Here is a 26522-nt window from a genome sequence, read left to right on the forward strand (position 1 = left end):
AACTCTACCCATGTCTAGGACCTTCTCTCCCCAGCTAGCTCAGCTTCTCACTAGTGTACCTTATTCTCACCCTAGAAACTTCCCTTACTATCCCCAGATGCACCCTCTGATGAAATGGCCTGAAGAGTCAGCAGTGAATTTTGATTTCTCACTGGAAAACAGGTAAATCCTGTCATGTTTAGTTCAAATGATTTATAATTATCACTTACCTTCTATTTATCCCTCATTGAACATAAAAGTTACGATGTCTAGAAAACTTAAAAAAGGATGTGTACTTTAAGCCTGGGAAGCTACAAGGAGTGACAGTGAAAAGGATTGTTGGATATACTCACTATTTCTATCAGCACAAAGAAAAAGCAAATGTCAAATGTCAAAAAGGACAAAACCTCCTGGGCATTCACACTGGCAATAAGCCACAGCTCCTCAACAAAGATCCCAGTTTCCCATCTCCAAACCCCTACCCTTTGAGGTCTAAAACACAGTCACCACTCTTAGAGCTCAGAGTATGCCTTCACCTAATAGTTAAGCAGGTGCTACTTGGAATAGAGAAAAGCTCTGTCTAAACTATCTGGAAATCTGAACTTCTGCTCCCAGAGGCACAGCATCACATGTGGTGAGCAGGTCTTAAGTACCATTAGCCACTATTAGCTCTGGTCTAGGATTAGAACAATAACAATAATTAAAATGGCTATTATTTATTGAGTATTTAAGCATATGTCAGACACTGTGCTAAAGTACTTTATATACCTCATTCAATCCTTACAAAAACCCCATACTATAGGTACTTATTTCTATTTTTCTTAGATGTGGAAGCTGAGGTACAGAGAAGTTAGGTAATTTGCCCATGTATAGAAAGTGGTGAAATCAGAATTCTAACAGTATTCTGATTGATACCAAACTTATAATTATATAGTATCTATAGGGTGATGAACCAATGAACTTCCAGAAATAATTTCATATATTCATATGTTGGGTCTGCCTATATTTGGTATATTAGGATCCTATTAGGTTCATCAGCTAAACTATAGACTTCATATACTCTAATAAAATATCACAAATATAGCTATTTTAAAAAGCAAGCAAAATTTACCAACAACCTCTTAGCACATACCTACTGTAATGTTACCCATCTTGCTTTGTAATGTTATATTACCTGCAAAAGAGAAAAAGACAATTTTACACATTAGGGATAATCTAAAAAGGAACTGTGTTAATGGTATCCTAAAACATGGTTAGATATCTGCAATGTTACTTAACAACACTGTTACTGTTGGCAATTTTTCTCAGTATCACAAACCTAGTCACAGATTCAGTTGTAACTCTAAAATAAACAGCTTTAGGCATCTATACACACTCTCTTCCTCCACCCCACCTTAATCATTTATAGTATAACTAAAAAACCCCCATTCTTTCCAGGAAACATGGAAGAAAAATGATTCTTCTAAAACCCAAAAATGAAAAAATTACTTAAATGTACTCACTACGCATTTTCAATCTAAATATCACTATATTTATTAGACCACACAAAGCCAACTTTTGAACCAAATAACACTAAAATAATCCATGGGAAAAAAGTAATTACTGTTGTTTTTCAGGCCAGTTTGGCATGTCTATCTGTTAGATTAAAGTGGTTTCTATGTCAAGTGTTCAAAAGGTTTGGGGCAGGAATAATAAAAACACTGACTAACGAAGAAAAAAAAAATCTTCAAATATTTCCATCTTTCAATGAAAATATATTTTCCAGGATATGTATAGCAAATTGCAACCCTTCTTCTCAGCCCCTTCCTCCAACAGCAAAAATTGTAGGACTTTTCTTCATATGTGTCTGTATGTATAATTACTCCGAAAGTCATACGACCTATATTTACTGCACTGAGAGTATAGGCAATATTATCTCTTCTACCATAAGTCCACAACTACAGTAAAAAGTAAAGGAATAACTTTTATCTTAGAATTAATCTAGGGTAAGTGAAATCATTTATTTCATGCATCTTGTAAATACTGACATGTATCAGAAAATAAAAAAAAGGCACTTGATTCATTTGTCCAAAGTCAAATGTGCTTTGATTGTAAAAATTTCTCTAAAAGTTTTCTATTCCATCATACTTCATGTGAGTATATGAACAAGGGTACATTTGTGCAGGAATAAAACTTGGCTTGTATGAAGTTAAGCTTATAATATTATTTTCAAGTTTCAGTAAGTTATAAGGTTATGAAGACCCTCCTGTTAAACAGTTAAGTAAATAAACATTATTTTACTGGTGTGTTCTAAATACTTTTCCAATTTTCAAACCCAGTACATGCAGATTCACATGCAAGTAGTAGCCAAAGATCTTACGGCTTCTAAGATAGCTTCCAATGATCCCTGCCTCCTGGTATTCATGCCCTTGTATAATCTCCCCCACTCACGTGTAGGCTGGACCTACTGATTTGCTTTGAACAAAGAGAATACTAAAGGCAAAAGCAATGGGATGTTACTTCTAAGACTAGGTGACAAAAAGATTCTGGCTTCTGTCTTGCCAGCTCTCTTTGCTATGATAGAAGCCAGTTAGCCATGTTGTTAACTGCCCTATCAAAGAGGCCCAAGAGCAAGGACCTGAAAGAGGCCCCCAGCCAAAAGAATCTAGACTGAATCCTGCCAACGACCACATGAGTGAACTAGGAAGCAGATTCCCTCTTGGCTGAACCTTCAAATAAGCCCACAGCCCCAGCTGATACCTTGATTACAACCTCAAGAGAGATCTTGAGGCAGAGGACCCAGCTAAGCAACACCCAGGTTCCTGGCCCATCCAAAGTGTAAGGAAATAAATTCACTGTCTTCAGCTGCTAAATCTGTTACACAGGAAGAGGTAGCCAGAAAAGATTTTTAAAGCTGGAAGTGGGGTGATGCCACAATAAATAACTAAAAATATGGGAATAGCTTTGGAACTTGGCAGTGGGCACAGACTGGAAGGATTTTTAGGAGCATGGTAGAGAAAGCCTAAATTGCTTGAACAGTGTGTTAGTAGAAAGCTCAACTTTGAGTCCGCTTCCCATGAGGGCTCAAAAGGAAGTGAAGAAAATGTTTTTGGAAACTGGAGGAAGGCAGATCCTTGTTAAGCAGTGTTAGAAACTTTGCAACACTATCACCTTCAGTAATGTGGAAAGTAGGAAATGTGCCTAATGAACTGAAATGATCTAGCTAAGAAGATAGCCAAGCAGAGTCAAAGTGTTGTAGGTGCTGCCTATTTTTTCTTGATGCTTCAGTAAAATGCAAGAGAAGAAAGATAAGCTAAAGAAACGACTGTTTAAAAAAAAGCAGGACACGAATGATTTTGAAAATTCTCAGCTTCTCAAGATGGCAAAAGATGCTAAAGTTAAGCACGGCTTCTATGCAAAGTCTGAATCCAGTGTACTGCCAGAACATGGCCTAAAAATGAAACCGATGGGTTGACTGTAAAATCTTTTGTTAAGACTCCAGAAAGATCAAGGGTGATACCTCGCAGCATTAATCAGTTACACAAAAAGTCCATTAAACAGATTTGGGGTGCCTCACAGATCCTCTCAGTCAAACAATAGGTCCTCTAGAAAGCTTGAGAGCATTGTATCTTAATATCTCTGCAGAAGTCCTTATTTTGAAGAAATTCTTGGCTGTGGCCTTTATCTTGGAATAAACCCCAATGTGATTCACAAGAGGCTGACGAAATTTCTGAGAGAATTATATTAGCAAACACATTGCTAACTTGACAATACAAAGTAAAATGAGACCACTGAACCTACAAAATTCTGCTGGCAAGAAGCAGACTGAGAAAACTTCTCAGCTGCAAACACATGCTGCATTTCATGAAAAACGAAGGATGACTAGGAGGGAGAAACCAAGAGCTTAGAGGGCAAAGTCTGGAACCCTACAGAATTACCACAAGGCCTTGAGATCTAATCAAGTAACGTCCAACATTTGCCCATCTGAATTTCAAAATCATTACGGATCAATGACTCCTTTGTGCCCCTTATTTTCTCTCCTTTGAACAGAAAAGTCTACAGAAATTATCCCATGCGTATCCCATCATTGTATTCTGAGTGTATAGATGGTCTGTGGGGGTTTAGGGGGCTAGAGAACTTGTCTCTTTAGTTCACAGGTCTTCAGATTCAGAACAACAATACCTGAGTTATACTTAAGCAACTATACCTAAGGAGGCTCAACTACATCTGGATCGGATTGTGATGTAGAGATCTGGAGTCTGAGGAGATATGTAATGGGATGAGACTTTGGGAACCTTGAAAGGAAGGGAGCTTGTTTTGCATGTAGGAGGGACACGAATCACTTGCAGGGGGTGCAGAGAACAGACTGGCCATCCAAAACCTTAGAGGCTATCTGGGGAGATGCATACATGAGAAGTTGAAAATTAGTATTTATTAATAATTATAAGTTAATGTTGTAACTGAACAGTATGAATTAGTTGCCACAGCCATTCAGAGGAAACAGACTAAAATGACCTGGCATGAACAGGGAGAACAGTCATATTGGAGATATCACCAGAGTTGAGGTTTGAAATGTGGGTAAAATTTGATACTGAGAGGAAAGGATTTTGCAGAAAAAATAAGTAAGTAAGCAAACGTAAGAAGGCATAACTATGCCCACTATTATTTACATCATGCCCATCAGTTAGGCTGGAGTGATTAGGCAAATCTATGAGGACAGAGATTAAGTCTTTCCTATTTAGCGTTATATTTTGAGAGCTTAGCATATTGCCCAGTACACAGTAAATACTATTATTTTTTGAACAAATGTTCAAATTTAGTTTGGAAAAATAGGTAAAAATAAATCTGTAGAAGAACCATAGAGTGCTTAGTCTATTGACTTTATCCTGTACTGAAGGAGTCAGTGAAGAATTTCAAGATAGACAATACAAGAAAACCATCTTGTATTCCTTCCTAATCTTTAGGAAGACTAAGCTAGTGTGAGCCAGTCAGATTTCTCTTTACTGTTTTTACCTTATGAATACTTCAAAATTAAGGTAAAGCAGACCCCTGATATTTGTGATTTTAACTATCTGTAGAGAACTATGACATAATTCTACAGTCAGTCATTTAGCTAGTGAGTTCAGTCACTCACTCCACAAGGCAAAAGGAGCTTTATTATCTTATACTAGTCTTCAATGAATGCAGTAAAAATTTACTTTTTTAAATGAAAACAGAAAATGTGGTCTTTCTCAAAAAGTTAATCATTAGTGCTTGTGATGAAAGTGATCAAGAAAACAATAGTTTTAGAGCCATAAAATAGAAGTTTTAGATCCATAAAAAAATGAGGACTAGTTCACATTATAGTAGAACCTATACAGTCTCAAATTACATCTCCCTTGAATGTTAGAGTTCTGTACAGTAAAAGCATAATGCAACAAGAAAATTATGGAAATAATTTGTAAATATAAGAATATATCAAAATATTTTTGTCAGTGCTAACAGATTTTTAAAGCAATAAACAAAAAAAAATTCTCTACTCATACCAAAATATTTAGAAAATCTCTACCCTAAATAGAAATATGCCAAAGTCACTAAAATACAAAACACAGAACTCATCTCAAATACTTTGTGGAATAAGGTAGAATATTTTAAAGTACACAAATCAACCAAATAGGCATTACTAGCACAATTTTCTATATTTTGGTTTCACTTATCTCCAGTCACTGAAAACAATAAACAAATCAACTATTTGAGAGGAGTAGGTCTTTATAAAAGCCTTCCTTCCAATAAAGCAGATGCCATATGGTCTGTAATAAACATGCGTGCTTACTCTACTTTCAAGTTATGAAACTTTTCCACAAACCCCAATGTTTGAGAAAATATACAGTTCTCCTTAATCAGCAACTCTTCATTCTAGTATGGTCAAAGGAAAAATAAGCTATCAATTTAAAGATAAACATTAGTTTATTCTTCTACACTAAAATAAATGATTATGGTAAAAACAGCACATATATTCTCATAATCCAAACGGAGAAATCAAATATCCTTAAAGGTTAAATCCTTTTTGTGCTTCTTTTTAAGGGGGAGGACTGGAGAAGCAGGAAGAGAAGTATTTTCTATTTGCAAGCCCCAGGGCTAAATGCTAAGAATACAGAGGTAAATAAAACATGATCCTTGCTCTTAAGAGGTTTATAATTAGGCAAGAAATTATGGGTCAGTGGAAGGCCAGAGATGGGGAAAGACTGCTTTAGCGGAGTACTAAAAGAGTACTAAAAGTCAATGAGATAAAGAAAGCTGGGAAAAGCATTTTAGGAAGACTATAATTGATCAGTATGATCAAGGGCTCTGATCAAAAACTCAGAAGTAAAAAACAGGTAAGAATGTATACAGGAAGAAGTAAGATACTGTATAATTCTAGAAGACAAAGCATAAGGTCAGAGGAGGGAAGTGGTAAGTTAGCTAAGTCACTGAAGCAGTAGGAAAGGGTCTGGGTAAGAGAATGCCATGTTCAATGTGCCTTTCTAATAAACAACCACAGCTATAGTGAGGAGGATGAATTTGAAGGATGCAAGACTGGAAGCAAACTTATTGTTAGAGTTAAGGCAAGAGAAGGCAAGAATCTGAATTAGAATAGTAGACACTTGAAAAAAAAAAGATGGGATAGATTGAAGAAATATTTAGATGATAAAAACCTACCTATACTTCATGATTGATTAGATGTGGAAGGTGACAGAAAAATTTAGCGTTACTTCTACATTTCTAGATTGGGAAATTAGATACGTGGTAATATTAGAATCTGCAAATGGAAATAAAGGAGGAGGAATATATTATGGATGAGGTTAGGGAAGTGGGGGCTGGGAAAGTAGGAGAAAAGAAGTTAGAAATGTGAAGTCCTTTGAGAAGCCTATAAAGATCCAAATGGCTATGTCTACTAAGAAGATGGATGTATAAGTTGGAAGTCAGTGCTAGGGATACAAATTTGAATTATAGTGAGACTCAAAAGTGTATAAGATGCCCAAGGAAAAGAAAGAACTGAAAAAACAATGAAACAAGGATGAAATCCTAGAGAACAGCAAGTGGATGTGGAAAGAGGAGGAACTCACAGACATTTGAGAAAGAGCAATTATAAATATAAGATGTGACACAGGCTGCCAGTACCCACTAATACTTGTGTGCCTTCCTTCCTTAGAACACACTAAACTCTTTATCTCAGACTTCTGCAGTGAAAGTCATTTGAAAACATTCTGGTTAACACATTTTACATGATCCTCTATGATCTTTCTTCCTTTAGCGGAAGCTTGGAAGCCACACACTGAAAATGGTGGTATCACCTTTATGGAAGGAGCCCAGTCCCTCCAAGGACCTGAGAGGAGTCAAAAAAATACACGGAATAGCAACATATTTTATCATATGTCTAAATCGTGGGGGAAAAGAAAAATCTACTCTGTCAACATGACAAAGGAAGCTGTAGTTCCTCTCTGGCATTTCATATAAAAGTTTTGTGTCCAAATTCAACATTAACATAAATTATCATGTGTCAAAATGACAATCAAACTTCACAATGAACTTAAGAATAAACACTAGAATTAGAACAAAGCATTTTCATGAACTTCACGAAGAGTTCCACTTAAATCAATAAGTTCCTTTCTTTTAAAATTTTATATTATTTATGACTTTCTAAATTCACAAGGCAGATTTATAAATTCACCAGAGACTGTATGTCCTTAAAGCAAATTGAGACATTTCTTTAAGAAATTTTGAGTGCTATCAAAATTATCAACTGTACTTGCATAGTTTGTGTAACTTTTACTTCTGTGAAAGTTTCTAAAATCCAAAGTAGTTATTTAAGGAAGAGTTGCTAGTACAAATTGCTAAATCTTTGGGGAACAAACGACTTCTGAAGTACAGACAAATGAGAGAACTTATAGTCAACAATTTATGTATTAATGTACGTTCCCAAAGAGTCTAAAATAAGGCCCTAAGTTACACAGGGACTCTAAATGTTTTAAATGCAGTTCTATTCATTATTCATTTATTCCAAATAATAACATAAGTTAAATATAAAACACTAAAATGACTGTCATGAGTACTCCTACATATTAACCCTAATTAATTTGTTTAAATTATGTTAAGTAAAATAAATCCCGGCAAACCATTTCAAGGAAGCCTTTCTAAGTTAGGAGACTACATGTTTATATTTTTAAAATATATTTACTATAATACATGTAAATACATATGTATCTTATATATACATGCACAGAACTCTTAAAAATTGCAAATATTCAAATAGTGGAATATAACAAAATGTACTTTACATATAATCTAATTTCTTATAATTTAGAAGGAAATCAAGATAGTAAACTGTCATAAAATTTTATATCTAGACACAAACTATTCAAGTACTCATTCTCCCACTAGATTCTCAGTGCCAGAACATTGGGGAATATTTGTTGAATCAATGAATAAACTAGTTCCTTTTGTGTTAGAAGGCACACATACTTAATAGATGTGATTCAACCAACATTACAAACAGTAAATATTACTAGTCATTTAGATTACTCATTTTCTTACCTAGAAAATATACTTAGCTATACTTAAAAATTTCATCTTGAAAAACATTTAAGATAGATTTTTTCTCTTCTCTACACACAGGAGTTAATTTGCAAGGCCAGGAAAGACATATTACTCCTTTCATTTTCCCTTTCCTCATTACTGGGCATACTCAAGTATTCAGCAGTATGTTGGGAATTGGTTTACATCAGCATATATGAACAAAAAGAATATACAGACAAGAAGTAAATTTCATGCTGTCTTCCTTTCATGCAAGCCTTAGAACCCACACACTGAAGACAGCAGCATCACTTTTGTCGAATGAACCAAGGCCCTGAAGGGCTGAACCCTATATGGAACACCACATTCTCATAACGCATAATAATCCTGAAATTGGAGTTTATAATTTAGAACCTAGCCGAAGCAGTGCATCTGTGCTGTAGTGCTGTCTGCCTAGAGGAAACATCTCTAGAGTGACCCAGGAAGCCCTGAAAGCAATGATGGAATTTGAGTTGCAATCAAGAAATTTACCATGGCTATGTGCACACATTTGTTTGAACTTTTAAAACACCTCCTAAAAAGTCAAGAAACTGGATCAAATTCTTGCTATTGCACTAATTAACTTCTAATTGAGAGCAAACAATTAGATATTTCTAACTTTTGTTTTCTTCATTTGTAAACAGCCAATTATACATTAAGTAAAATGGACTGGCTCACTTAGGCACTCAATACATATTTACTTTCAACCAACCACCCACCAATCTACTGACACAAGGACTCCAAATTCATATACTTGGTAAATCTATGCAAAAGACAGTTATTGTCATCATATCTGTGGTACAAATGGCTTTTTTACAACATCTGTATGTTGGGTTTTTAAAAAAACCTACCATAAGAAAAAGAAGCCAAACTAAATAAATCCTGAACAGGCAGGTCTTAGAATGTATATATTCTTACTAATTTGTTTTCTGTAAGTCAGATATTTAGATGTAGCAACATATTTTCCCATAAAAATAAGTTTTAAGATTCCCAAGCTGGTTTATTTAAATACAGTCAAAATATGGATCTAATTGGTGCTATATGACCATCACCACTTAGAACAAAGAATTCAGTGGAATATATATTCAGAGTTCCAGCTTGGGATGATCCTTGGGAGGTATCTCTCCCTACTAAAATCCCAGTAGCTAGAGCATAGGGACTTCCACCAGTCATGACTCTAATCTTCTAACCCATTAGGATGTAGGGCTAAAACACTGCCTGTTCTTCCATACCCATCCTACCTCCACACTCCAAACTCAAGGAACGTGCATATAATCCCTTAGGACAAGGATGGAAACAGGGATGGCATAGGAGGGGTAAGCAAGAAACTTGGGCTTCTCCAAAGGGTGATTTTAAAAGTAAGCAGGCATAGAGTGTGACTAGATGTTTTTTTCAAATTTTCTCTCTTTCATATACTTACTACCACTGAAAAACCAAGCAGAGTGATGGCCAAGGACTAGACGGAGAAAGCAGGGCTGAACAACATGGAACCTTTTCTACAGTGGCAACTGGATCAGATTTTCCCTCCTACTTCTCTCTGCTCTACTAGTATTACAAATAAGAAAGATGACGCTAAAACCTCCCACTAGACAATGAGTTCTTTAAGGATCGGTATCATCTCCTGCCCAACTTCATACCCTTGATGCCTGAAAATCTGGCACACGGTAGGTGGTCAATACATGTACGGAATGAATCAATAAATATAACGGTAGTGAGTGCTATAACCCATCATCCAGAACCCTCTTTGTAACTGCAGGGTTTACTTTCTTACCTATTGTGAGTACTGCTGGCAGACAGTCCTCAGCTATCTGCCCTCTGAGGAAACTGCCTTAGGCTGAAGAGACCCATTTTGATCCAAGATCATACTGCTTCTGGGGCAGTTTATATCCAAGGATTGGAGATATAAAGGTCCATCTCCCCTCACCCCAACTTGAGACAATTAAGAGGACCATCCCAGCTTCAGAGCACCCCCTTGGGGTTGTTGAGACTTATCAAGTCTAACCTCTCCTGTGGAAACTGGGCCTTCTTCCTTTGTATGGCACTGGTCCCCAGAGGCCTCCCTGGGAAATTTGCTACACACTACTTTTCATCTTAGAGTCTGTTTTCAAAAACTCAATGAGACAACAGTCCAAAACAGGATCTAGGTCTGGCTCAGATTTAAACCACCAAAGGAAAGGTATTTGACTTCACATTATAGGTCAGTAAATGTAAAAGGCTTTACAAAGGCTAAAGAATGAACTCTTTTATTCCTAGGAATTTGTTTCCATTTCAGCTACTGTTAAGTAATCAAGAGACCTAGAGTATTTTGAAGACTGCTTCAAAAAAGTACACCTGTTTTACTATCATGTAAGCTACTAATGTTAAACTGTACCAAGTTCAATGCTCAATTAACTTAAAGCAAAATAAATAAACAAACATTAATGAATTTAGTGTAAACATGGTATAAAGCACTGCAGAGAACAAAGCCATTCTTATCGTGGGTTAACCAACATGTGACATGATAAGGAACAGCTTTTCCACTAAAAATTACTCAATATATTAAGTACAGTGCTTTTAGTTACAATTGACAGTTAAAAACGCAATGCTTACATAAGTCATTGTTCAAATATGGAGTTACAAATTACCAGAACTACTCAAGGCACAGCTGAGTAAAAAAAAAAACACAGAACAAACTGGTGAATAAGTAACAAAACTATTTGCTTTATCTGGATGTAGTTACATTGGACTCAAGCTATTTTGGACTCAACTAATACCTTAACCCTACAAGAATGGTTGACAAGGTTTAACTATGAAATTGAGGTTCAAGAATTATTTCAAGCATGTAAGTACTCATTAGTTTAATTTTTTCTTTTTAACTGCAAGACTACTTGCCAATTTTCTATACAGCATGGTTCACACTAGGCAGGTTTTCTAATACCACCTAATAATTCATGCTGACTACTAAAATCTGGAAGTTTTACCAAAGTATACAGATAACAATATTCAGCTTTCCTATAGAAGTTAAATGAGTGGACTATGTATAGCAAAAGTTGGTCTATAAACTCCTGGAAAATGGTCCAAAAAGCATTTAGCAGATGTGTATATACTACTTGCCAGGATAAGAGATTCTTAATTCTATGTGTATGTATTTCAGAAAACATACCTGGACTTAAGTCAATGGCTATGTGGAAATTTAAGAACTATGCCCAGTGACACTGAATATCAGCATGCCTTTTGCCATATTACTTTACCATTACATTCTCCTTTTCTTTCAATAACACAAAATTATGTAGCTGCACAGACATGTTTTGAAAGTCACAAGATGATATTTTATTAAAGAAAACTGAAAATGGCATGGTGCTGAGAGGACCTGGTGCTAGTACTAACACACATAAAGCATTTTAGCCAAAATTAGTATCACTGAATTGCTATAATCAGATCCCACACAAATGTTTCATTAATTTGTCTAATCCTTAGCTTTCCTATCATAACACAAAAACAATCACTCAGAACCTATCTTTATTTTTTAACACTGCTTTTATTTCATTGTGCTTTCCTCTGAATATTCCTGCACATATTTCCTTGTTTATTCCTTTCTATAAGGAAATGCATTAAAAATGCATTAAAAATTATTAGCTTCATGTGTAACAGCATAATATTCAATTTCTTGCCAAAATAAAATTCAGTACCTTATGAGTCACTTTATTTTGTGGTTTTTTCAAAAAGATGATTAGTCTGCAATTAATTATTTAAGGGGCAGCTTCCTAATGGCAGATCCTCCTTCAACTACAAAGAAAGAGAGTCATCTCTTAAATTTATGCTCTGTGGCACATCTAACATGTATTAGGCTTTTGTCACCTTACCATGAACACTTCCTAATGCAACATCCCCAGCAGCAGAAGATAGAAATGACGATTCTGTGTAAAGATACTTGGCTTTCAGCAAACCATCTTCAGTAGATATATTAACAGAACTTCCCTGCAGTTTATCTACGGTCACAGTCTAGTAAGAGAAAGACTCAAATCAGTTCATTATAAAATACTGGTAAAAAGTCAAAATGGTACTTACAGAATTAGTGGGCAACTAATATGTACAGTACACAATCAAGTTATTGACTTCAATCCTCCAGCTCTAATTACAAGATTATGAGCAACAGTGTATTCTCTGTGGAATAGACCCATTACATTCCTTCATTTATTTAGATCTTCTTTAATTTCTCTTAATAATGTTTTATATTATCTATGTAGAGTTCTTCATCTTTTGTTAAATTTATTCCTGTTTGATGGTTTCTAAATGTTATTATAAAAGATATCTTTTTAAACTTCATTTTATCTTAACTGGCTTTTGTATTTGACCTTAAATCCAAAACCTCACTAAACTCATTTAACTGATTCTCATAATTTACCTGAATTAAAACAATTTTTCCACATGCATAATTATATTGTTTGCCAGTGACAGTTTCATTTCTTTGCTTCCAATCCTCACATTAATTTTGTTTTTCCTGCTCTTCCCTGCCTTACAATCTGGCTCCAGCCTCCAATTCAACAGTGAATAGAAGTGATGAGAAAATAAGTAAGCATCCTTATCTTATTCCTGTTCCCAGAGGGAAAGCTTACAACATTGCATCATTAAGTATGATATTTGCTATAGATATCTTCTAGATCCCTTTTTGCTAAATTAAAGAAATTCTCTTCTATTTCAAATCTGTTTTGTTGTTGTTGCTATTTAAATCATGAACGGGTTTTAAATTTTAGCATATACGTTATCTGATTTTATTGGACTATCATATAATTATTCTCCTTTCATCTGTTAATGTAGTGAATACACTATGATTTTTAGAATTTTTCCACTTTACATCTAAGTCAGTAGCTTTCCACTGAACAAAATGGAAGGATTTTTGTATTTATCCCTAAGCTTCCGTAACAAAATTTAGTATGCATTTATATCTCAAATATTGAGCACAAGGCAAAATGAAGATATCTAATTAAGGATTCCAAATTATGTTTATAGTATTTTAAACAAATGTTTTATAAGCATAAAGTGAGTGTTAATATAAAATTGTTGACATAAAAAATGAATCACCATGAAGCCTTGCCACAGTTTTGCCCAGGGTCAAATTCAAGCATTACACTTATGTATTTAGAAAGAACACCATTGTTTTTCAACACACTGGCATCAGTATTATTCAATCATAATATTTCCTTCAAAAACTGTTGAGTTCAAAATATTATTTAGTGTAAGAATTGAGTTTCAAGAATACTAAAATATTAAAAGACAGACAAACTATGAAAAGAGAAATAAAAGTACCTAAAGGTTGTTATGGGAAGCAAATTAGAATTACTTTGCCGTCTGGATTTGAAGCAATAACTTTCTTTTTTAATGGGCTTTTATTAGATATATAAAATACTCCCAATTGCTTCTTATCTACTAGAGCTAATTATGGATTCATAAGAATTTTTACTTTAAATCTAGTTTTAATAAACCTGTCAAAGGAAGATAGATATTTTATATACTTTCAGATTTGCTAGAATACACATTTTGTATTCCTCAGTGTAACAGTAAAGGTTTAAAATTTCTGAAAAAAATTATCCTTTACCTACAAAATTTCTCCATGAAAAGTTGCTTTATGCATAGCTTCAAATTCTCCAAGTATTTCCATAAAGCAGACAAGTATGAATACTCTAGCTCTTTATAAATAGTGAGGCTATTTTAGGTAATACCAAAAGACAAATATTGAAAGAATATTTGAAACTTAATTGAATTGGCAAGGGGGGAACATTTTGATTAGACTTTCCCCACAGTCAAATAAAGCCTTTAAGACACTCCTTATGAGTATCAGGAAAACACCAAGGATTTACTTCGTTCGTTAAACACTAAATATTTTACCCTGTAGGAAGCCAAAAAATATCATTCCCTGCCCCACCAAACCAAATGAAAGCAAGCAAAAGTACAACACTCCCTACCACAATAATATAGTTATTTTAATCAATCAATCTGTAAAATTAATTGCAAAGAAAGAAAAAATTCACTGAGGGCCATATATAATACACTAAACTATATCAGATACTAACTAGAACAATTAATCTTAGGACACCATAGCTTATAGCAAAATATGGAGAATCTGATTTACAGTTATTAATGCTAATGGAACAGAGAGTCAAAAATAGACTCTGGATTAAACTGTACAGCTTGCTTATTAAGAGAAGTAGCTATCTAGAGAAAGAACAAAAAGCAGATCCCAAAATACCTTTCTTAGAGAGATACTGCTATAAATTAATTTGCTTTTCTACACAAGAAGAAATTTTTTTCATAAAGTTTAGTTATTATAAATCAACATTATAAAATGAAAATGAGGAAAATGAGTTTTTCCTTTTTTTAAGGAAAAACTGTGGCCTTGTAGCCCAAACTAAAAAAGAAAGGTCAACTGATAACTACACCATAAATTCATCTGACAATCAGATAAAATGGATTTCTGTCTTCTCTGTATCAAACTTAGGATACTGAAATTAATGATACAGTTTAAAATTAGCCATTCCATACAAAATGATATATAAAGAATACTGTTAAGTGTTTATAATGCTCACTTGATTCTCACAATCTTGTTCAGCAGAAAAAACAAATAACACCATCCTTATTTTATGAGTAATGACACAGAGTCTCAGTAACGTTAACTGGTAGGTCTAGGACTGGTCAAATTTATCTTTCCTGTGTTTCATTTACCTTTATCATCAGCATTACAGTCAACATTATAATACAGTTAGCTATGCCAGACATTGTTTTAAGTACTTTGTATTATGTATTAACTCATTTAATCCTTCTAACAACCGTCTGAGTTAATGCCATTATTACTATTCCACTTTCTAGAAAATCAAGACACCTAGAGGTTAAATAACTCATCTGAAGTTAAAGAGCTTAGTTAAGTTGCTGAGCCAGAATTCAAACCCAGGTACTCTGATTCTCAATTATGTGCTCTTAACCAATTCACTATGCTGCCTCTCAAATATCCAAAACACATTTCTACGAAAGTTGTATATTAAAAGTTAACATTTCATAAGCATTTATTTTATATAAAATCCCACAAACTTAGAAATATGCCTTAAAAATTAACACTATACATACTATACATAGGAAGAAATGTCAAAACTGATTCTTTAGTACAACACAAAACTCAGGCAGGAAACAAAACAGTATAACAGAAAGTAGGAATAAATGAATATTCTCAATAAACCATGAAAGTTGACAGAATAAGTAACTAATGAGTGGAAACAGTAGCCAAAATGTTAAAAATAGCAAATATTTAAGATGATTTAAATTCTTCTTTGATAGTTATATCTGAACATCAATATGCAATATTCTGTAATTGCAGATGTCCAATTTCCCTTCTGCACCTCCAAGACCACAGCAATCAGAGAGGTGAAACTAAATACCATGTCAAAGCAGCTGCCACATAAAGCCAGGGAGTGTCTTTCAACACTTTTTAAAAAGATAAATTTGAATGTTTGGGTTTAAACAGCCTCCCACAGGTTCTAAGAGAAAGGTGATGGAAAATAAAAGTGGTAAGAGTAGAACAATTAATGTTATAACCTACCTTGCTTAATTATGCCAACAATAACCTACATACAAGATACAATTCCTCCTCACCAATTATCTAAGAATAAAGCTGAGTATGGAATTGAACAAATTTATGACGAAAGATCCTTGCAAACTGTCTAAGTATAAAATAAAAGGTGGCTCAGACCTTTCTAACAGATTTAAAACATTACTGATCATGCAAAAAAATTTTGACAATTTACATTTCAAAATTATACCTTTATTCTTAATACTATGCTAAATCACAGAAAGCAACTAAAGTTGATTGGAAAATGCAAACTGTCTTATAACAATCAAAATTTCTATGGCTATTAAGCGTCTGGAGAATAGTAATGCTATCTAATGGTGCCATCTTGTGGAAAGCACTGAAGAAAGTTGAGTTTCGAAACTCATCCTTCAATTGCCTAAGGGCAAAGTAAACAGGTCTTGGAAAAAATGCTCAAATAAACCTAACACTAAGAAAAATTTAATTCCACTTATGGTGGTGTTACTTAATGAGTGATTTTAACCCATGATCATAAAAATAAAAATCTCTTCAGAACCAGAATTAAATATTAAGTATTTGGGAGGGATGAACTGGGAGTCTGGGGTTAGTAGACACAAACTATTACATATAGAATGCATAAACAACAAGGTCCTACTGTATAGCACAGGGAACTATATTCAATATCCCAGGATAAACCATAATGGGAAAGAATATAAAAAAGAATGGATATGTGTATATAACTACACTTTGCTGTACAGTAGAAATTAACACAACACTGTAAATGAACTATACTTCAATTAAAAAAATTTTTAAGAAATATTAAGTATTTAAAGATGTTACTGATTCCAAATAAGGAAATAAATATCAAAAGTATTAAATTACAAATTTAAAATTAAATAACATTTAATCATCTCAATTTCAAATTTGAATTTACTAATGAACTAAAAATGCATTAGAAAGGGAAGTTATGCCACAAATTTTGTTAGAATCTACTCACCATGTGAGCCAACCTGATGCAAAACTGCAATTACTAAAAAAGAAAATTACAATCTTACACTTTTATCTGATGCATGAATATCTATATTTCCATAAACTGTTCCCAGGCAGATCACTTTGCCTCCTTTTGTTTGAACATGTAATTTTTGGCTCTGAAAGACAAATACAAAAATACACATATAGAAAAAGAGAGAATAAATTTGACTTATAAAAAATGTTCCAACATTTTATTTCTTTCTTTTAAAGTAATAATAAAGCAGTAAAAGAGGAACTAGGAATGAAATAAAAACGCACTGTTTGGAATAATAACATCAGTGAGAAAAGAATGTCAACTGCTGTTAAAGGGATTAAATAAAGCTATTTGGACTCAAAGGAAAAAAAAAAAAAGATACTTGGGTGTTCCGACAGCCTCACTGAAGGGTTGGGAATCAAAGGCCACCCTGGCTGACTACACAAAAATGGTGATGAGCGGGACAAAAAAAGTCACGGTTACTGATCATCATTATTAATATTCATTATTATGAATAACAATAATTTTATTTTCTTTGCACCAAATGAAGTTTGCTACTTTACATAAACTAACATTTAACTCTCACAACTCAGAGAGATGAGTATTATATTTTTCCCATTTTACAGATGAAGGAATCCAAGAATCAGAAAGGTTAAACAACTTTATCAGGTGACACGTTAGACAACAAAATTTAAACTAACAGAATCAAGCACTATATGATGTCAAAACCTACACTCTTAGGGCTGGAGTAACCTGAAGAAGTACATTTCCACACTTAGGATAACAGCCCACTGACTATTAAACTTTCTAGTAGAGTACAGCACAGAAACTGGAACTACATGAAAATGCCTCCCCTGACTGATAAAAAAATAAATGTGTGTGTGTGTGTGTGTGTGTGTGTATAAGACTTGATTTCATACTTGGCAACTGTGGCAGAAACTATGATAGGTCCACAAAAATTCATTTTTTCTCAAAGTACTAAGAGTATAGCTGGGCCCATGAAGAGACGATATTTTCCAGCTTCCCTTACCTCTTACATGCTGCCCAGTTCTTGCCAACAGAATATAAGTGGAAATGTTATGCACAATTTCCAGGCTGGTGCTTTTAGAAGATTTAATCTGCCTTCTTTGTTCTCTGCCCCTTCCACCAGGTGAGTGTATATTACAATAAGGCTCTAACAGATGGCAGAGCCAGAAGATGAAAGCAATCTACAATAACTGAATAGAAATGAGCCACCCACACACTTGGACACAAATGAGAAATAAACTACAGTTGTGTGTGAGCCATTAGTTGTTTGGTCTATTTTTCAGGGTAGCTTCCTTCACCGTAATATTTGCATAAGTCTTCAGTTCTACCACAACTATAAAGAGAAAAAGAACAGGAAAATACCAGAGGAAGAAAAATAGCAAAAGCAAACCCACCAATATCATGTGTAGCAATAGTAGAGAAGTATCCAAAAAGTAGGGGAAAAAATTCAAAACAACTACATACCTTCTGGTTGCTTTACTCAGGGTGAAAAACAGTAAAACCTTAGGTAAAATGGCCCAGGAATGAAGTTCAAAAAATTCAGTGAAAAGGGCAAAATGAATCATTCTTAAAAAGTTTATCTACATTACAGTACGGTGGACTACTTTATGCCCACAGAAACATGAATGAGTCTGAAATCGAATTGTATTTAATACAGTCTTTATCAAGCAGACAAATAATTGATGAACTTTAGAAAAAAAAATCTCCAAAACAACTGTTATTTTACTTAAACCAAGAGTTCTTAACCAAGCTTACATGACATTCTAGAGAGTCTGTGAAACTTATGAAATCATAAGCAAAATTTCATATACAAGTGCATTTTTTCTAAGGAAATAATCACCATATTTTCAAAGAGGTCTAAAGCACACAAATGTTAATAGCTATCATTATAGTTCAAAGCTCATCTAATTTCAAAAAATGTAAAGTGGTAGACCATAATGGTTCACTGGACTCTTTTGTAAATCTAAAATACATTACGGGATCTTTTAGTATTCTTAGTTTTCATACGTCTCATAACATTTTGCTATTTCATTACTCTAGCAGTTATTTCATTACTATTTGTCAATTATTCCTAAGACAAGATGTCTAAAAGAATAAGACAACAGAAGAATGACGAACTTGCTTCGAATGGTTGTTCTCAACTAAAGGTGATTTTTGTCCCCCTGAGGACAGTGGCAATGCATGGAGGTATTTTTCATTGTCTTAAGTGACGAGTGTGTTTCTTGGCACTTAGTTGGTAGAAGTCAGGAATACTGCTAAACATCCCACATTGCATAGGTCAGCCCCTGACAACTAAGAGTTACCCAGCCCAAAATGTCAATAGTGCCAAAGTTGAGAAATCATTTTTCATTTCATGCATATAATGGCAGAAAAAAGAAAACTGACAAAACAGATCTTTCAGAATTATCAGATGAATCAAAAGATGATTGCAAAGCCAGACAGCAGCACAATAGCTTCTAATTTTGATTGTGAAATTGAAAACTGAAGACTCTGAGTCTCCAGAGAACAATATTCTAGATGAATTTTCTGAAATTCAAGCTTTGATGAGTGAACAATATATTTATAAGGACAAAAAGAACTATAGTATTCTCATCCAGTTACTCATTCAACATGAAAACTTCACTGTGCAATCTTTTACAAGAACTGGAACCATTTCATTTTTCCAAAAGAATATATAACAGTATTCTTTAATCTTTTTTGATATTTGTACAACTAAGTTTTGTTTTTTGTTTTTTGGTTGTGCTGGGTCTTAGCTGCAGCACGCAGGACCTTCATTGCCACAGGCAGGATCTTCATTGTGGCATGCAGGATCTTTTTTTTAGTTGCAGCATGCGGGATTTAGTTCCCCAACTAGGGATCAAAGCCAAGCCCCCTGCTTTGGGAGCACGGAGTCTTAACCACTGGACCACCAGGGAAGTTCCTGTACAACGAAATTTTATTGCAATGGTTCACATGTGAACAGATGCCAAAGGCAGGTGTGCAAATAAAGGGGGTTGGGACAAAACGTAAAAATTTTTAAATGCATCCAATTAATCATTCTAATTAGTGTTTATGAATCTAAAAATGAAAATGTTTTGCAATTATGAAGCAAAGATGGCTGACTTCAACAAAGTTATATACCATCAAAGTTCACAAAAGTACTGAGTTTTAAATACCCAAGTGTAAGACATAACAGTAGTAACAATAAGCTAGAACTTATGAGAGATGTATTTGAAATCATTTAGAGCTGAGACCAATCTAATTTTAAGAAAATTAAATATAAAAGCGTTGTTACAAAGCAAGATGAATCATTTGTTGTTTAGCACAAATACCTACTTAATTCTTAAGCAATGAGCTACCTGGTACATTAAAAATGTGATTAATATTTTAAGCACATTTATAATGCTTAAAGACTTCTCATTACTCCTTAATAAATGGAAGAAAATCATTCATTAAAACTAAAATTTATTGGGACTTTGCCGGTAGCACAGTGGTTAAGAATCCATCTGCCAATGCAGGGGACATGGGTTTGAGTCCTGGTCTGGGAAGATTCCACATGCTGCGGAGCAACCAAGCCTGTGTGCCACAACTACTGAGCCTGTGTGCTGCAACTACTGAAGCCCATGCACGTACAGCCCATGCTCCGCAACAAGAGAAGCCACTGCACTGGCTTGCACTGAGAAGCCTGCTTGCCACATCTAGAGAAAGACCACGCGCAGCAACAAAGACCCAACGCACTCAAAAAATAAATAAGAACAAAAACCAAAAAAACCTCTAAAATTTCTTAAACTTAGTAAGATCTAAGAATACTAATAATGTTTATTATTAGTTTCAGTGTACACTTTGAAATGAAACCTAAAAGGAATATGACAAAAACCTTCAAAGTTGCTACAACCTCTATAGGTTGATTGCAAGACAAAATTTTTGCAAGGAATTTCTGAGTGGTGAAAAAATGATACTCAATATTTTCAATAAGTGATGCTTAGAATAACAACCTTAATTTGATACCATAGTTTATAGTTTAAGGTGTTTTAAAAAATAATGTTGAAACAAAATTAGAAAAATAATTATACCTTAACAGACTGTAATATGCTGGTCCCTTGCTCAATTTCAATTTTGCAATCATCACACTCAATATTTTGGACTTTTACACAGCCAGACCCTGATGACTTGATATTCAAATCTAGAAATGAAAAAAAGAAAAACCAAGTTAGTACTATGGTTAATGAACTCCAAAGCATTTTAGGATCTTGCAGAAATCCAGCTCCTCAGTTATGCCCATAATGCTACTGAATCCTAGGAAGAACACAGTTGTCAGCAGTCTCTCTCTAAAGATAAGGGATCTCCACCAGAGCAACAGGACCAAATCTAAAGCCCTTTTCTACCAATTTTTAAAAAGCAGTTATTTCTGTTGGTGTATATCATCTAAAGAGAGAAAGTAACATAGGAGGTAAGTAAAGCAGGTCAAAGGTTCCAATTCTTATAGGCACTCCTGGGAAAGACCATAGAAGCCTCTTCCCCACTGAGAAAATACACACACACAGATTTGAGAAAGAATACAGCAAGTTAACAAATCATTATGGTGAACTGGATAAGTCAGTTAGCTTATTCTCTTTTATATTCATGAAAGTTTAAAGATTTGTTCCTAAACATCCCCCAAATTAAAAGAATACTGCGAGTAGCAAGGATCAGTATATATGATCATGAGTTACGTTTTCAAATCCTACCTCTAACCTTTCATGTGTAAAAAATGAAGATATTATCATGCAGCTATATCACAAGGTATGTGAAGTAATAAAAAGCGGGAACAACTTTAAAAATCTAGTACTAAATAATATTAAAGCCTCAAAATTGTGGATAAATCACAGTGTTATATATAAAGAAAGTTTGGAAAATAAGCCATTCTTAGTTTTAAAGTTCATCCATAAATTCAACTTAAGGTGTAATTTTAGGTGTCTCGGTATAAAAATTGAAAAAAAAAATTTAAACATTGATATTTAATACCTAGCTCAAATAAATACTGATGATTTCCCTTAAACCAGACCAGAGAAGTAATGTTGCCCCAAACACAAACTACTGGGGCCTTACACTACAATTTCAATAGTTACACTACAATTCCATAAAAATCAATTTCTACAGTTGTACATATGGCAGTCTCTATAAAAGCAATATTTTGGTTCAGATTAATATAAAATATATAAAAAGACAGTTTTACCCCCTGCTTACATGGATGAAAATGTAACTGCAAAACTTTTAGCCAGCTAAGTGGTGTTACAACATAAGGCTTAATCTCAAACAGTAATGACAGGCATGTGAAGAAGAAAACAGACTCTAAATATACTCGTCCCTCAGTAGGTGGGAAGAGAAGTTAAGGCTATATGCTGAGTGGTAGTAATGCTATTCTCACTCATTCACTGAAACAGTTATAGACAAACTGGAGGAACATGAGCAAGTACGAGGAAAACTGAATTATGTTGATTGGAGGGGCCTGTGGAATATACACATAGAAATAGTAAATTGGAAATGAGGTTCTGGCTCTAAAAGAGGAATCAACAAATTATGAGGTTTGGGTAGTTCCATTTTTATCTGTGCTGTCATAAAATTTTGCTTATCTCTATTTCAATACTCAGTCTATTTTCTACTACATAATACACTGGCAAATCCTCCTTGCCACCCCAGACTGTTACATTTTGAGATCAGGGTCTCTTATTCATCCAGGCTAGTTAAAAAAAGTTGAGAAGCAATAAAGCACAGTGGTTCAGTAGACTTCAGTCAGTTCAAATCTCAGCTCCACCACTTTATATCTGAGAGAAAACAGGCATATTTCTTCATCTATCCTCACTAGAAACTAAATTTTATGAAGGCATGGATTTCTTCTACTTGTTCACCCACAAACTGGTATATGAAACTTGCTGTATCTCAATTCCCTTGTCATAAATGGTGACAATAACAGTGTTTATAATACAGTGCAACTGTAAGGATTAGAAAAGATTATCTTAGAAGTGTTAGTTGCTAGTACAATCACCATCAGTATCTTCCTTCAGTCCCAGGTAGGTGGAGAGCCAGGGAAGACTTTCCTAGAAAAGTGTTGCATACACAGTGGTTTCCATGTGAGAAATAACATGCAACTCAAATACCTAGGAAACATATCTGGCAGCCATTATCGATTGAAGTTTCCAGGCAATCTTACTACGTGTTTTTCTTCGAAGCCTGCTACGCACAGAAAATGTACGTAGGCCAAAATGATTGGTGCCGTTTTCAGTAAGAAGCCAGGTGCCTATCAGAAACCAAACACTTGGTCCAGGTTAGATGGAACATTCTACAGACAAGGCTGTTTGGGGAAAGACCCCAGGCCGTGAGCAAGGGGAAATTCGGATGGCCTGCCATGACACTGAATGAATTATCAAGATACTTTAACCCTGAAAAATAAACCCCATTGTTATCAACCAAGTGCAGTGCCACAAATACGAACAAGGTGCCAAAGGAGAACAGACGGGGCTCTACAAATGTCAGTCGTCTTAGATTATTCCAAATCATGTTTCCATTCGATTCATAAAATTGCTATAATTGAGAACCTAGCTCCCAACTACTATCCAAAAACCCAAAGAATAACATTTAAAAAGAGGCAGCTTCAGAAAGGGTCGACTGTAAATCAGGTTGGAAAGTCAGATCCAAAGGGGCCAATTAAAAATGCGCGGTCGGGGGACTTCCTAGGTGGCGCAGTGGTTAGGAATTCGCCTACCAAAGCAGCGGACAAGAGCTGGATCCCTGCCCCAGGAAGATACCACATGCCGCGGAGCAACTAAGCCCAGAGCCACAACTATTGAGCCTGTGCTCTAGAGCCCCATGAGCCACAACTACTTAAGCCCACGCGCCTAGGGCCTGTACTCCACAACGAGAGAGGCCACCACAATGAGGAGCCTGCGCACCACAACGAAGAGTAGCCCCCGCTCCCGGCAACTAGAGAAAGCCCATGTGCAGCAACGAAAACCCAACACAGTCAATAAAATAAATAAATTAATAAATTAATCTATTAAAAAATATAAATAAACACAAATGCACGTCGGCCTAATTCTAGAAGTTCACTGAGTGTGCCCTGGACCCAAGCCCGTTTTAACTTCACTTGCCAAATTTCAGGGGCGCGTTCACTTCCACCGACGCCTGGGGGTCGATGACGTCAGACACGATGGCCACCTCCTTCTGCGCCTCGTCGTACTTCACCTGCAGGCCGGCCAGGGTCCCGCCCTCCACTCCGCTCACCGCCACCAGCACGCGGTCGCCGTCCGGGTAGCTGAGGGGGTCCAGGGGCCTCACGGCCAGCTGGCACGGGAGCCGCGTCCGCAGCCGGCCGAAAGGGCTCACCAGCAGCGCCCATTCCTTCAGAGTCTGGCGCGCGGGACCAGAGCGAGAGACCTCGGGCTGGGACCCACCTGAGCCGTACAGGCGGGCCTGACAGGCCCCACACGCCCAGCGCCCGGGCACCTCGCGGGCCCGCACTGGGAGCAGACAGAGCCGGAGGCAGCCCAGCCCCCATCCCAAGCAGAAGACAAACATGGCGTGCCCCTCTCACGCTCCCTCAGATGACCTCAGCCAAAGGCTAGTTTCGCCACGACCAGTCTACTTGGCCGCTGTGCCGGCACAAGTCAAAAGGGAGACACTTGAGAGGGTTTGCTGAAGCAACAGCAAGACTGCTCCCTTCGTTTGGCAATTTAAACCGCCGCTTTACACACCTCGGAGGCAAATTGGAATTTCGAAGCGCTAGGTATCCACCCTGACGGGGATCCTTGCCTACTCCCGCCCCTTTCGCAAAGGCCGGTGGGATAAGTAGTTCTAGTGGAGGCCAGACGTAGAAGAGCACTGGCAGCTTAGAAACTACATTTCCCAAGAGGCAACGCGCAAGGTAGTAAGAGCAGGTGTTAGACCGGAGTCGGAAGGCTTGCGCTCCTTCCCTCTAGCCAATTAGCCATTGGAGGGACAGGTTAAAAAAAAAAAAGAAAGAAAAGAAAAGAAAAAAAAAAAAAAAAAAAATCACTTCAGAATCTGGCTGACCAATGGCAAGCGTGGAAGGCGCAAGGTGGGCAAGGCTGTGTGGTTTCCTTGGATACCGAAGACGCGACTTCTTTGGAGAGGGTGGAGCTTTGGAGTGAGACCGAGGAAGCCAAAACCCACAGAGAAAAATAGGAGCCTAAATAAGGATCAGGACCAAGGGAAGCGGTAAGAAATTGCGCTTTGAAAGGTGAGAAATAAATGCAAAATAGGAGTACCCTAAGTGAGTGGTTAGATCCAAACTTCATTAAACTTGTGCGGGGTACCCTGGGATGGAGAATCCCTCGGCAAGAGGATAAAGACCAGTTAGTGCTTTCTGAGGAAACTCCCTCTTTGATAGCAAATATGGGAATAGCATTAGAGTCCTATCTCCTTCCTAACTCTAAGTGATGTTACGTCAGTCATTGAACGTCTCTGGGTATTAGTTGCTCGCCCTTAAAATGAGGTCAATAATACCTTCCTTGCCTTGCCTCAAAGGGTTTTTGTAGGGATCAAGTGACATAATGGATGTGAACACGGTGCACAGGCTGCCAAGTTGCAATTTAAATTATTGTATTTTTATTGTCTAGCATAGGCTCTAAGTTACCAAGAAAAATATGAGCGATGAGGATTTGTGTTGACAGCAGCATTGTTTTCTTTGACTACAAAAGATCCTCAGTTTTGGGGCTGAGAGAGAGAGAGAGAGAGAGGAACATAGTGCCATGGGAAGAGTATGGAACTGGTTATTTTCCTGGCTCAGCCACCACTGGTTTATCTGTGTCACCTATACCTGTTTCTTAAGCTTTAAGATGAAGAAGGATTGTACTAAATGACTCCCTTTTACCTTTTATTGTTTTGTGGGCAATTTAAAAATAAGAAAAGATTTATTTTCTCCTTTCCTGCTATCTCTGCATCTCTGTGCCCCTTCCTCCTCCTACAAATTATTCCCTAAGTTCTTTAGCAAAGACACACTGCAAACAATGACGTCCAATAAAATGCAAGCGCTGAAACCAAATGCCTAAAAAAATTGAAGCCCTTGGCCAAGTGCAATAACCAGAATTACTGGCAGTTATAGTGATAGAGAGATGGGCTAAATTCCTAATTAACTGAGCTGAAGTCCTCAGGGGCCCAAGTTACAGGGTTCTTTACAAGCCATTGCCTTGTTACAAATTCAGTGTTTTTCTTACGTTATCCTTTCCTCCTTTCTGTGCCAGTCCTCCCTCCCTCCTGTTCTTCCTCCTATGAAGGCTCACATTAGGTGCAATCTTTTAGGTTCACCAAGTTCCCACTGCATAAAAGTTCTATCCTTGGCTTTGTGTCTCATTTGGTTGTAATTATTCAAACTGATCTTCAAACCATCTTTTTCAATGAAAACCCACGGGAATAACTTGAAAAAGGCAT

The 26522-nt window shown here is 36.0% G+C and overlaps 2 protein-coding genes across 4 annotated transcripts in view; one reads left to right on the plus strand and one right to left on the minus strand.

Annotated features, from left to right (window-relative positions):
• FAM185A (family with sequence similarity 185 member A) overlaps positions 1 to 24888 on the minus strand; it is a 56391-nt gene extending 31503 nt beyond the window's left edge. For all 3 annotated transcript variants that reach the window (XR_009053096.1, XM_057730671.1, XM_057730672.1), the window contains exons 1-5: positions 24224 to 24888; positions 21170 to 21279; positions 17140 to 17232; positions 12372 to 12510; positions 1112 to 1153 (exon numbers count right to left, since the gene is read on the minus strand). Coding sequence is in view for 2 of the 3 variants with exons in the window: in XM_057730671.1 (XP_057586654.1) it covers positions 1112 to 1153; positions 12372 to 12510; positions 17140 to 17232; positions 21170 to 21279; positions 24224 to 24650 (811 nt within the window). In the remaining variant the exon portion in view is untranslated. The remainder of the gene's footprint in view (positions 1 to 1111; positions 1154 to 12371; positions 12511 to 17139; positions 17233 to 21169; positions 21280 to 24223) is intronic.
• Positions 24889 to 25024: 136 nt separating this feature from the next.
• Positions 25025 to 26522, plus strand: part of CCDC146 (coiled-coil domain containing 146) — a 124044-nt gene continuing 122546 nt past the window's right edge. Inside the window, exon 1 of the mRNA XM_057730675.1 lies at positions 25025 to 25332. The gene's annotated coding sequence lies outside the window, so the exon portion shown is untranslated. The remainder of the gene's footprint in view (positions 25333 to 26522) is intronic.

This window comes from Hippopotamus amphibius, chromosome 4 (genome assembly GCF_030028045.1).
Source record: "Hippopotamus amphibius kiboko isolate mHipAmp2 chromosome 4, mHipAmp2.hap2, whole genome shotgun sequence".
NCBI lineage: Eukaryota > Metazoa > Chordata > Mammalia > Artiodactyla > Hippopotamidae > Hippopotamus > Hippopotamus amphibius.